Source organism: Oncorhynchus keta, chromosome 26 (assembly GCF_023373465.1).
Source record: "Oncorhynchus keta strain PuntledgeMale-10-30-2019 chromosome 26, Oket_V2, whole genome shotgun sequence".
NCBI lineage: Eukaryota > Metazoa > Chordata > Actinopteri > Salmoniformes > Salmonidae > Oncorhynchus > Oncorhynchus keta.
This window is the reverse complement of record NC_068446.1, coordinates 34,726,071-34,739,914: the sequence shown is the minus strand read 5'-3', so window position 1 is coordinate 34,739,914 and position 13,844 is coordinate 34,726,071. Positions and strand designations below refer to the sequence as shown.

Here is a 13,844-nt window from a genome sequence, read left to right as displayed (position 1 = left end):
CCTGTTGTAAAGGCAGGTCCTCACCAGTGTGGTGGGGGGATTGATTCCCTTGTGACAACAGGGACAGTGATATATTGCCAATGATCCTGACATATACACACACACATACACACAAACACCCCCCGCCCTCCCACACACACAGACACACACAAACACACCACCCCACACACACACACGCACGCACGCACACACACACACCACCCCACACCTGTCCAATCCATACTGTCACTCACTGCAGCTCAGGAAGTGGTGGATTAAACGTCTGCACCCACTGGATTACACTTTCCTGACAGGCCTGTCAATCATCAGACACAACCCCCCTGACCCATCCCACAGCTCACCCCCCCCTTACATCCCTGTAGCAGGGTCCCCCTTACTGTACTTTAACCCCATAACACTGAGGTGCAGGTCATCAAACGTCCATATGAATTATTGGTAACTGCATGCCACCTTCGATTGAATATATTCATGTCACTTTGTATTATATCATTTTATATTAAATGTCTTTATGAGAAACACATTTCTACACTTTGTATTAATGTGTTATTTTATGCATTTAGGAACAGCATGGATAAAAAAATATATATATTTTTGCTGCATGATCTATAAAGAAGTTCTACCCATCGTTCCAGGTTTATTTCGGTAGTATTTGTACAATAGAGGTAATATTTTGAGGGGAAATATGAGAGTCAGAGTTTATTTTGAACACATTTTAGAATGGCTGTTATGCTGCTAGGCAACTAACATTGAGCCATTCAGTCAAGCACAATGAGTTCAGTTATGTGGCAATGAGTGAACAACATCTTTCTTTGAAATATACAGGATATGATGCTTTCCTGGTTTGAAATGAGATGCGTTTGTGCATCGTTTGAACTAAGTTTTTATTGATTGTCTCATAATATGTGATTATTTTATATTGGTTATGACTTATCAGCGTAGGGCCATGAAATGAATTAGAATTACCTCTTATGAAGTTCACACACATCCTGACTGTGACCTAGACAGTGGGTGACAACTACGCCAAGTTTGAAATTTGTTATTTTTAAAGTAATTACACAACAGTGAGTCAGGGTCACAACCACTTCTGACTCATCAGGGTCATTTCCATCATGTCAGAGTCACCTCCGTTATGGCAGCGTCACCTCCGTTACGTCAATGCACCTGTTTACATGCTCCCAGCTCTAATGCCTACCTCAACCTAAGGTAAGGAAGGCCACACACACACAAAGGCCTATCACCCCAGTGTGTCAGTTACCCACCTTCCTCTTCAGTTGCTATAATGACAGTTTGTAATCGCAGTCCTCTCTTCCGTCTCTCTGGAAAAACATCATGAGAAGGGGTTTTCCGCGTCAATTTTTTAAAATCGGCACATAGCTCTGTTTCCTTGTTTTCCATAGGGGAGTTGGCGTGCCGTGTTCAGAACTGTAGCAGGACATCGGGCCCTGGGGGCCATCTAAGGCCCTGTGAAATGGGTGTGAAAGATGTCAAAGCAATTACAATAGCATTACAGTGTAGTCTCCCACTGACACAGAGAGTGTGAATGGAAGAGGACTAACCCTCTTTTCTGCCTCTGGCCTCACGATTGCTTTGACATTGCCTAAATGTTTAGCTGTTAACAGCTCCACCACTTGTTATTCTGACAGTGATTGTGGTGTGCGTTTTGTGTTTTTATTTATTTATTTTTTTTTTTACATGTCTCGAAGAGAAGGGGATTTGTTAGCATGCAACAGTTAAAATTCAGTGTCCATGTTTTTCATTGAAAATAAAACTTAAGTCAATGAATATGGACCCTCTCTGATGAATTGTTATGGACTAATACTGTCTTTCTCAACTGAACTTACCTATTACACTTCCCTGTGTTTAATCCTATCTCCCTCCTTGTGTTTTTCCATCTCTCCCCTTCTCCTCCCTCTCTCTCTCTCTGCTCTCAGAAGCCAGGGATGGACCTGGCTGATACCTATATCACGTTTGTGCGGCAGAACCAGGACATTCTGCGAGATCGCGTCAATGAGGAGATGTACATTGAGAAGCTGTTTGACGTGAGTGTGTCGACCTTGACGTGGACCTTGTGTGTGTTCACTTTTTTCAGCAGCTTTTGTCATACAATCACATAGAATAGGTAGATATCTGTCACTCTTACAACACTATGATAACATCTATAACTGATTCATTTGATTGAAAATAATAGGAATGGGAACCAGTTGACAATATCTCTGTGGGTTGTGATGCCAGTGCAGTACAGATATAGTATCTTAATTTGATAACCCTGTTGCAGGAGAACTTGCCTGCAATGTAGGAAATGTTTAACTTGTAGTGTATTGGAAGTTTTGAAAAGGCTTCTGAAGATTGTAGGATCCACAATGAAATGTCAGACTTGATTTTCCCTGACCAAAATTCTTATCAACCCCTACAAAAATGGCCATTAATAATAATCCACATGATAACTTTCATGTCCTGTTGCTGCAGGATTATTTTCCTGCTGTAGCAAACTGGCTCAAAATAAGATCCTACGTCTGTATGTGAAGGTGTTGCATGAAGAAGAAAAAGACCCACCCACTGTATCTCTGTATTTCTTCTATTCTGAGATGAATCATTGTATCTGTGAGAGGTCACAATGATCTCAGCCTCCTCCCAATAAGGCAACCCTGGAGTTTGTCAGAGATTCAATCATTACCGAAATGTGCAAGTGAACACACTCTCTCTCTCTCTCTCTCTCTCCTCTCTCCTCTCTCCTCTCTCCTCTTTCTCTCCTCTTTCTCTCCTCTTTCTCTCCTCTTTCTCTCCTCTTTCTCTCCTCTTTCTCTCCTCTCTCTCTCCTCTCTCTCTCCTCTCTCTCTCCTCTCTCTCTCTCTCTCTCTCTCTCTCTCCTCTCTCTCTCCTCTCTCTCTCCTCTCTCTCTCCTCTCTCTCTCCTCTTTCTCTCTTTCAATGTGCTTTATTGGCATGGGAAACATATGTTACCATTGCCAAAGCAAGGGAAGTAGATCATATACAAAAATGAAAAAAAAAACAGTAAACATTACACTCACAGAAGTTCCAAAAGAATAAAGACATTTCAAATGCCGTGTGTGTGTATATACAGTGGGGCAAAAAAGTATTTAGTCAGCCACCAATTGTGCAAGTTCTCCCACTTAAAAAGATGAGAGAGGCCTGTAATTTTCATCATAGGTACACTTCAACTATGAGAAAAAAAATCCAGAAAATCACATTGTAGGATTTTTAATTAATTTGTTTGCAAATTATGGTGGAAAATAAGTATTTGGTCACCTACAAACAAGCAAGATTTCTGGCTCTCACAGACCTGTAACTTCTTATTTAAGAGGCTCCTCTGTCCTCCACTCGTTACGCGTATTAATGGCACCTGTTTGAACTTGTTATCAGTATAAAAGACACCTGTCCACAACCTCAAACAGGTATTTCACCCAGTGGTTTGTTTTTCAAAATCTTTGTGGATCTGTGTAATCTGAGGGAAATATGTGTCTCTAATATGGTCATACATTTGGCAGAAGATTAGAAAGTGCAGCTCAGTTTCCACCTTATTTTGTGGGCAGTGTGCACATAGGCAGACCTGGCACTCAAGAGAAGACAGGCTATGGCGGCCTTTCAAAATAGCAAGGCTGTGCTCAATGAGTCTGTACATTGTCAAAGCTTTCCTTACATTTGGGTCAGTCACAGTGGTCAGGTATTCTGCCACTGTGTACTCTCTGTTTAGGGCCAAATAGAATTCTAGTTTGCTCAGTTTTTTTTTGTTAATTATTTCCAATGTGTCAAGTAATTATCTTTTTGTTTTCTCATGATTTGGTTGGGTGTAATTGTGTTTCTGTCCTGGGGCTCTGTGGGGTCTGTTTGTGTTTGTGAACAGAGCCCCAGGACCAGCTTGCTTAGGGAGTTCTTCTCCAGGTTCATCTCTCTGTAGGTGATGGCTTTGTTATAGAAGGTTTGGGAATCGCTTCCTTTGTAGAATTTAGCAGCTCTCTTCTGGATTTAATAATTAGTGTGTATCGGCCTAATTCTGCTTTGTAGGCATTATTTGGTGTTTTACGTTGTACAAGGAGGACATTTTTGCAGAAAAAGTCTCAATTTGGGGTTTGTCCCATTTTGTGAATTCTTGGTTGGTGAGCGGACACCAGACCTCACAACCATAAACGGCATTTGGTTCTATAACTGATTTAAGTATTTTTAGCCAGATCCTAATTGGTATGTCAAATGTTATGTTCATTTTGATGGCATAGAAGGCCCTTCTTGCCTTGTCTCTCAGATCAGTCACAGCTTTGTGGCAGTTACCTGTGGCGCTGATTTTTAGGCCAAGGTATGTATCGTTTTTGGTGTGCTCTAGGGCAACGGTGTCTAGATGGAATTTGTATTTCTGGGCCTGGCGACAGGACCTTTTTTGGAACACCATTATTTTGTCTTGCTGAGATTTACTGTCAGGGCCCAGGTCTGGCATAATCTGTGCAGAAGATCTAGGTGCTGCTGTAGGTCCTGCTTAGTTGGTGACAGAAGCACCATATCATCAGCAAACAGTAGATATTTGACTTCAGATTCTAGTAGGGTGAGGCCGGGTTCTGCAGACTGTTCAAGTGTCCTCGCCTATTCGTTGATATATATGTTGAAGAGGGTGGGGCTCTTCAGGAATTAATATTCCTCAAACATATACATATTTTACACCATTTTAAAGATAAACTTGTTGTTAATCCCACCACAGTGTCCGATTTCAAAAAGGCTTTATGACGAAAGCATACCATGCGATTATGTTAGGTCAGCACCTAGTCACAGAAAAACACAGCCATTTTTCCAGCCAAAGAGAGGAGTCACAAAAAGCAGAAATAGAGAGAAAATGAATCACTAACCTTTGATCTTCATCAGATGACACTAATAGGACTTCATGTTACACAATACATTTATGTTTTGTTTGATAAAGTTAATATTTATATCCCAAAATCTCAGTTTACATTGGCGAGTTATGTTCAGTAATGTTTCGCTTCCAAAACATCCAGTGATTTTGCAGAGAGAGACATCAATTTACAGAAATACTCATCATAAATGTTGATGGACATACAAGTGTTATACATGGAATTAAAGATATACTTCTCCTTAATGCAACCGCTGTGTCAGATTTCAAAAAATATTTAAGGAAAAAGCACACCATGCAATAATCTGAGTACAGCGCTCAGAGACTAAAACAAGCCATACAGATATCCGCCAAGTTGTGGAGTCAACAGAAGTCAGAAATAGCGTTATAAATATGAACTTACCTTTGATGATCTTCATCGGAATGCACTCCCAGGAATCCCAGTTCCACAATAAATGTTTGTTTGGTTTGATAAAGTCCATCTATGTCCAAATACCTCCTTTTTGTTTGTGCTTTTAGTTCACAAATCCAAATTCACAAGGCGCAGGCACTTAGTTCAGACAACAGTTCCATTATAGTTTGAAGAAACATGTCAAACGATGTATAGAATCAATCAATCCCACGGTAGTTATTGTGTTCAAATTTGTTTGGCAGAGCTAAGGATGATGTTAAAGAGTTTAAGTATACCCAATTGGAATTTGTTGTCTGTATATTTTATAATTTCATTGAGGATACCATCAACACCACAGGCCTTTTTGGGTTGGAGGGTTTTTATTTTGTCCTGTAGTTCATTCATAATGATAATCAGGTGGGTTCTGGTAGTCTTTAATAGTTGATTCTAATTTTTGTATTCGATCATGTATATGTTTTTGCTGTGTGTGCTTTGTTGTAGAGCCAAAAAGATTGGAGAAGTGGTTTACCCATACATCTCCATTTTGGATAGATAATTCTTAGTGTTTTCCAATTTTCTCAGAAGTGTGTTCCCTTGTATAGGTGGACCTGGTTGTAAAGGCTATTCAATTCCAGGGTGGAGTGTTGGGCCAGGAAAACATTTGGTTTTGAGGCACAGTCACAGGAAATACTTGCGTTTACTCATTGCATGGTAGCAGGGTGGAAGTCTTTTCGTGATATCAGGGTGGAGATGACCACTTGTGCGTTGGGGAAAGTAAAATAACTATTTCAATCACTCATTTGAGTGCTGTGGCCACCCTATCCTGCTGTGCTCTCTGTGGCCACCCTATCCTGCTGTGCTCTCTGTGGCCACCCTATCCTGCTGTGCTCTCTGTGGCCACCCTATCCTGCTGTGCTCTCTGTGGCCACCCTATCCTGCTGTGCTCTCTGTGGCCACCCTATCCTGCTGTGCTCTCTGTGGCCACCCTATCCTGCTGTGCTCTCAGGTCGTTTGTGCCTGTGTGTGTTATTATGTGCCTGTGTGTGTTATTATGTGGCTGGGTGACCCTAGTTGGTCCTGTTTTTTAATTCTTGTATATATATTTCCCGTTTGAGTCTATATGGAGTACAATCTGTGTCTTGTGTATGTCCTCAGTGGGTGTGGGGGTGTTGTCAGAAGGGCTATCAGGGTGGCTTAGAGGGGTTGGGATCCCCTGGGTTTGGGCTTCATTTGTCTGTCCGGCTGTGATGTCGACGCTACAGTCAGGGCCTGGGGTGGACTGCTGTGGTGTCGAGACTTGTCGGGACCTGAGGTGAGCTGTTCTGCTGGCTTCTCTGCTGAGGTGGCCACCTCTCTAATGGGTTGTTCTCTGTCACCAGCCCTCACCCTCTCCTCCAGCAGTCTGATCCTCTCCTCTAGTGCTTTGTTCTTCTCCTGCTCTTTCTCCTGTAGATGTTGTCTCACTACAGTCCAGAATGCAGATATGTCTTTCTCCACCTCCAGCTCTCCGGGTCTGGTTAAGGGGGTGCTGGACTGTTGTCTGGGTCTGTGCTGACTGGGGTGTAATCACCTGCTGTTCCAGCTCCACCTGCCTTACCTCCAGCCGGGTAAATGTATCCCTCATTTCAATGAGGGAGTAGTACTCTGTGCTGGGAAGTTGACTTTCCGCTTGGGGTTGCTCGTCTGTGGGTTTATGTAATGAAGAGATCTGGTCTGACCTGCTTGGGGTGGGGGTATCTTTCTCAAGGAAGAGCTTCTCCTGCTGAGCTATTTCTTTGATTAGGTGAAAGTGCAGCTGAAACTGTTTGCGGTGGCCCTGTACCAATACTGTTGTAGACTTGTAGACTCAGAGTCCTTGTTGTCTAGTATTCTGATTGTCCACCCATCGGTAACACCCCCCTTACCAGGGGGTAAGTGTGTTAATATAGCACTGTGCCATGCCTGGAGATATACACTACCGATCACTTAGAAATGTCCTTGTTTTTTTTTAAAGATTTTTTTTAATCATTAAAAATATCAAATTGATCAGAAATACAGTGTAGACCATGTTAATGTTGTAAATTACTATTGTCACTGGAAGCAGCAATTTTTTAAAATGTAATATCTACATTATCTACAATATCTACATTATCAGCAACTGTGTTCGAATGGCGCCATGTTAGCTAATCCATGTTTATCATTTTAAAAGTCTAATTGAACATAAGAACCATTTTGTTGTTCTGATTTAAAGAAGCAATAAATCTGGCCTTATTTAGACTAGTTGAGCATGTGGAGCATCATCCTTTGTGGGTTCCATTACAGGCTCAAAATGGCCAGAAACAAACACCTTTCTTCTGAAACTCGTCAGTCTATTCTTTTTCTGAGAAATGAAGGCTATTCCTTGTGAGAAATTGCCAAGAAACGGAAGATCTTGTACAACGCTGTGTACTACTCCCTTCACAGAAAGGCACAAACTGGCTCTGACCAGAATAGAAAGCGGGGTGGGAGGCCCCAGTGCACAACTGAGCAAGAGGATAAGTACATTAGAATATTTAGTTTGAGAAACAGACGCCTCACAAGTCCTCAACTGGCAGCTTCATTAAATAGTACCAGCAAAACACCAGTCTCAACGTTAACAGCGAAGAGGAGACTCTTCACTGTTGGGAAGATGGTGGCCTTCTAGGCAGAGTTCCTCTGTCCAGTGTCTGTGTTCTTTTGCCCATCTTTATTGTCCAGTCCGAGATATGGCTTTTTCTTTGCAACTCTGCCTTGAAGGCCATAATCCCGGAGTCGCCTCTTCACTGTTGACGTTGAGACTGCGCATCTGTTGGCCCAAGCAAGTCTCTTCTTATTGGTGTCCTTAAGTAGTGGTTTCTTTGCAGCAATTCGACCAAGGCCTGTTTCACGCAGTCGTCTTTTACTTTAAATCTGTAAAACATTTATTTGTGCTGCAATCGGAGGCTGGTAACTCTAATGAACTTATCCTCTGCAGCAGAGGAACTATGGGTTTTCCTGTGGCTGTCCTCATGAGAGCTAGTTTCATCATAGCGCTTGATGGTTTTTGTGACTGCACTTGAAGAAACTTTCAAAGTTCTTGAAATGTTCTGCATTGACTCACCTTCATGTCTTAAAGTAATGGACTGTCGTTTCTCTTTGCTTATTTGAGCTGTTCTTGACATAATATGGACTTGGTCTTTTACCAAATAGGGCTATCTTCTGTATACCACCCCTACCTTGTCACAACACAACTGATTGGCTCAAATGCAGGAAAGACATTCCACAAATTAACTTTTAACAAGGCACACCTGTTAATTTAAATGCATTTCAGGTGACAACCTAATGAAGCTGGTTGAGAGAATGCCAAGAGTGTGCAAAGCTGTCATCAAGGCAAAGGGTGGTTACTTTGAAGAATCTCAAACATGAAATATATTTTTATTTGTTTAATGCTTTTTTGTTTACTACATGATTGCATATGTGTTATTGCATAGTTTTGATGTCTTCACTATTATTCTACAATGTAGAAAAGAGTACAAATAAATAAAAACCCTGGAATTAGTAGGTGTGCAAACTTTTGACTGGTACTGTATGTAAATGTTATATTTTTGGCGAGATTACTAAAACAGTCTACAGCACCCAGCCTTACCCTACTGGACTCAAATCAAATGTCTACTGTTTGCAGATGATCTGATGCTTCTGTCCCTAACCAAGAGGGCCTACAGCAGCACCTAGATCTTCTGCACAGATTCTGTCAGACTTGGGCCCTGACAGTGAATCTTAGTAAGACAAAAATAATGGTGTTCCAAAAAAGGTCCAGTAGCCAATACAACAAATTATTTCTTGACACTGTTGCCCTAGAGTACACAAACAATTATACCTACCTCTGCCTTAACATCAACACCTCAAGTAACGTCCTGTGAACGATCTAAGAGACAAGGCAAGAAGGGCCTTCTATAAAACTTCCCAATTAGGAATTTGCTAAAAATTCACAAAATCGGACAAACACCTAATTCAGACTGCATGCAGAATTCTGCAAAAATACACTTTGTGTACAATGCAAAACCCCAAACAATGCATGCAGAGCAGAATTAGGACTATACACAATAGTTATCAAAATCCAGAAAATAGTTGTTAAATTCTACAACCGCCTAAAAGGAAGTGATGCCCACATATTCCACCACAAAGCCGTCACCTACAGAGTGATGAACCTACAGAAGAGTCCCCTCAGCTAGCTGGTTCTGGGGCTCTGTTCACAAATACAAACACACCCCACAGAGCCCCAGGACCGATACATTTACAATTGGCTCATTCATCCCCCACCTCTCCCCTATAACTATTCCCCAGGTCGTTGCTGTAAATGAGAATGTATTCTCAGTCAACTTCTCTGGTAAAGTAACTGTAAAAATAAAAAATAATTTAGACCCAACAAAATCCTTGAATATGGACTGACTCAGTGAGCATAGACTTTCTATTGAGAGAGGCTGCCATAGGCAGACCTGGCTCTCGAGAGAAGACAGGCTATGTGCCCACTGCCAACAAAATGAGGTAGAAACTGAGCTGCTCTTCCTAACCTCCTGGCAAATGTATGACCACATTAGAGAGACATATTTTTCCCACAGATCACACAGACCCACAAAGAATGAGAAAACAAATCAAACATTGATAAACTCCCCTATCTATTAGGCAAAATGCAGTACTGTGCAAACAGCGGCAAGATGTGTGGCCTGTTGCCATGAGAAAAGCGCAACCCATAAACAGCATTGTAAATATAACCTATACATTTATATTTATTTATTTTCTCTTTCATACTTAAACTATTTGCACATTGTTACAACACTGTACATAGCCAATAATATAACATTTGAAATGTCTATTTTTTTAAAAACTTTTGTGAGTGTAATGTTTACTGATTTGTTTATTCCTCTTGTTTATTTCCCTTTTGTTTGTTGTCTATTCCACTTGCTTTGGCAATGTAAATATATATGTTTCCCATGCCAATAAAGCACTTTGGAGAGAGGAAGAGAGGTAATCCCATTGTGACTACTTCCAGGGCCCAAGCTACCCCCCTCTGTGTTTTGGTTGACCTGTTTTCTATTGAAATATGCCGAGAGGTGTTGTGTCTCCCTGTTTGCCCCCCTACTTCCTCTATCTATCCTGCAGTCGCAGTGTGTCACTGAGTACCTTCAAACACGAGATGAGACGCATACACACAGGGGGCACATACACATGTCCACGCATGCAGTGAGGAACACATACATACACAATCCATATTATGCAATGCACACACACACACACACACACACACACACACACACACACACACACACACACACACACACACACACACACACACACACATATATAAACACACCCCTCTTCATTGCTTCCCTCTAAGATTGGGTTTGTAAACTTGAGGTGGAAGCTGAGATTGGAGTAAATCAGTGTTGATTTGTTGGGCCTTCGCTGGGGCTGGGGAGACTGGGAGGGGGGTAGATGGGAGAAGGAGGAGGCAGGCACAGCTCTAATGGACCCGACACACCCATAGTCATGCACCAGGAGGAGAGACAACGGCAGGGTCTCACCATGTCACCACACACACACAGTTATGCGCCGCCGCCTGTGGTTGTTTGTGTTGGGAAATGTCATTATCTTTGCATATGTGTTCATGTGCACAAATCTGTTTATGTGTGAGTGTAAGCGTATGTACTATGTAAATCTACAGCATGTGTGTGCTTGCATCGCCAGCAACTTGTATTTGTGTGTGTGTGTGTGTGCGTGTGCGCGTGTTTGTGCGTGCATGCGGAGCAGCCAAGATGGGGTTGAGCCTTCTGTGTTGATGTAGAGGCTAATGCATGCCCTTGCAGGCGGTCAGTCCTTCTCGTCCTCCACATTAGTGGACAAATCACCCTGATTAAGCCACTGATAAAGCCTTCCGACAGGGACCACACAACCTAGCCCTCCCTTTCAGCCAGCCTCCAAGTGTGGCCCTGCTTTCTCCACTCTGCCCTTAACCATATCAATCGAGGGACACTTAAGTATGTCATTACCGTCACGTCGTCTGAAATGCCACAAAGACATGCTCAGCTCCGAAACCACATTAACAATGTTCCAAGAGAACTAATGACAACAAACGACCTGACGTTCACTCATTTTCACTTGTCTAGGTAACGCTTTCTCGTCCCTTCCATCTGTTTTCCCCTTCTTCCGCTAATCGGCTCAATTAAAGAGCATCTCCATTTTCAATTTCATGCTCGTTCTGTTGAGTGCCAGGGGGCGGCTAGCCTATTATCGAGTAGGCTGGCTCCCGTTGTAGGTATTCATGTTTCTATTGGCTGTTGTGGAGCCAAGGCTGACGATATTCAAAGTGAACGGAGATGGAATTTTCTCCATTAATATATCCAAGAGGACTGGCTGTCCACTGGTGTTCTGTCCAATTAATGTCTCATGCTCTTTGTCAGAAGTCCTCACTTGAGAAGACATTGATAGAAAATCAGGTGCTTTCTGGAAACAACATCCCACTAGTGATTTCTTTACTGTTCGATGAGAAGGGATCTCAATGTAGGGTATTGCAGGGTAATGTAGTGTATTGTGAGGAAATGTAGGATAATGCATGGTAATGTAGTGTGTTGCATCTTCAAATGGAGTGAGGCACATTTGCTCCAAATAGGCACTGACACACTGTACTGTAATGTTCCTGAACTCAGTTGTTTTTTGTTCTCTAAACTACCAAGCCTCATGACATCAAAAAGTACAGCGAACTTCTAAGTCAACATTCTATACTATCTATACACCTATACTATCTGCTCTGTACACCTATACTATCTGCTCTGTACACCTATACTATCTGCTCTATACACCTATACTATCTGCTCTGTACACCTATACTATCTGCTCTGTACACCTATACTATCTGCTCTGTACACCTATACTATCTGCTCTGTACACCTATACTATCTGCTCTGTACACCTATACTATCTGCTCTGTACACCTATACTATCTGCTCTGTACACCTATACTATCTGCTCTGTACACCTATACTATCTGCTCTGTACACCTATACTATCTGCTCTGTACACCTATACTATCTGTACACCTATACTATCTATACACCTATACTATCTGCTCTGTACACCTATACTATCTGCTCTGTACACCTATACTATCTGCTCTGTACACCTATACTATCTGCTCTGTACACCTATACTATCTGCTCTGTACACCTAAACTATCTGCTCTGTACACCTATACTATCTGCTCTATACACCTATACTATCTGCTCTGTACACTTATACGATCTGCTCTGTACACCTATACTATCTGCTCTGTACACTTATATTATCTGCTCTGTACACCTATACTATCTGCTCTGTACACCTATACTATCTATACACCTATACTATCTGCTCTGTACACCTATACTATCTGCTCTGTACACCTATACTATCTGCTCTGTACACCTATACTATCTATACACCTATCTGCTCTGTACACCTATACTATCTGTACACCTCTGCTCTGTACACCTATCTGCTCTGTACACTATCTGCTCTGTACACCTATACTATCTGCTCTGTACACCTATACTATCTGCTCTGTACACCTATACTATCTGCTCTGTACACCTATACTATCTGCTCTGTACACCTATACTATCTGCTCTGTACACCTATACTACTCTGTACACCTATACTATCTGCTCTGTACACCTATACTATCTGCTCTGTACACCTAAACTATCTGCTCTGTACACCTAAACTATCTGCTCTATACACCTATACTATCTGCTCTGTACACTTATACGATCTGCTCTGTACACCTATACTATCTGCTCTGTACACTTATATTATCTGCTCTGTACACCTATACTATCTGCTCTGTACACCTATACTATCTGCTCTGTACACCTATACTATCTATACACCTATACTATCTGCTCTGTACACCTATACTATCTGCTCTGTACACCTATACTATCTGCTCTGTACACCTATATTATCTGTACACCTATATTATCTGCTCTGTACACCTATATTATCTGCTCTGTACACCTATACGATCTGCTCTGTACACCTATACGATCTGCTCTGTACACCTATACGATCTGCTCTGTACACCTATACTATCTGCTCTGTACACCTATACTATCTGCTCTGTACACCTATACTATCTGCTCTGTACACCTATACTATCTGCTCTGTACACCTATACTATCTGCTCTGTACACCTATACTATCTATACACCTATACTATCTGCTCTATACACCTATACTATCTGCTCTGTACACCTATACTATCTGCTCTGTACACCTATACTATCTGCTCTGTACACCTATACTATCTGCTCTGTACACTTATACGATCTGCTCTGTACACCTATACTATCTGCTCTGTACACTTATATTATCTGCTCTGTACACCTATACTATCTGCTCTGTACACCTATACTATCTGCTCTGTACACCTATACTATCTATACACCTATACTATCTGCTCTGTACACCTATACTATCTGCTCTGTACACCTATATTATCTGCTCTGTACACCTATATTATCTGCTCTGTACACCTATATTATCTGCTCTGTACACCTATACGATCTGCTCTGTACACCTATATCTATACTGT

The 13,844-nt window shown here is 41.8% G+C and overlaps 1 protein-coding gene across 7 annotated transcripts in view; it reads left to right on the top strand.

Annotated features, from left to right (window-relative positions):
- Window positions 1-13,844, top strand: part of LOC118358779 (calcium-dependent secretion activator 2) — a 274,241-nt gene that overhangs the window by 241,352 nt on the left and 19,045 nt on the right. For all 7 annotated transcript variants that reach the window (XM_052480603.1, XM_052480605.1, XM_052480602.1 and 4 more), the window contains one exon: window positions 1,932-2,039. In XM_052480603.1, the coding sequence (XP_052336563.1) occupies window positions 1,932-2,039 (108 nt within the window). The remainder of the gene's footprint in view (window positions 1-1,931; window positions 2,040-13,844) is intronic.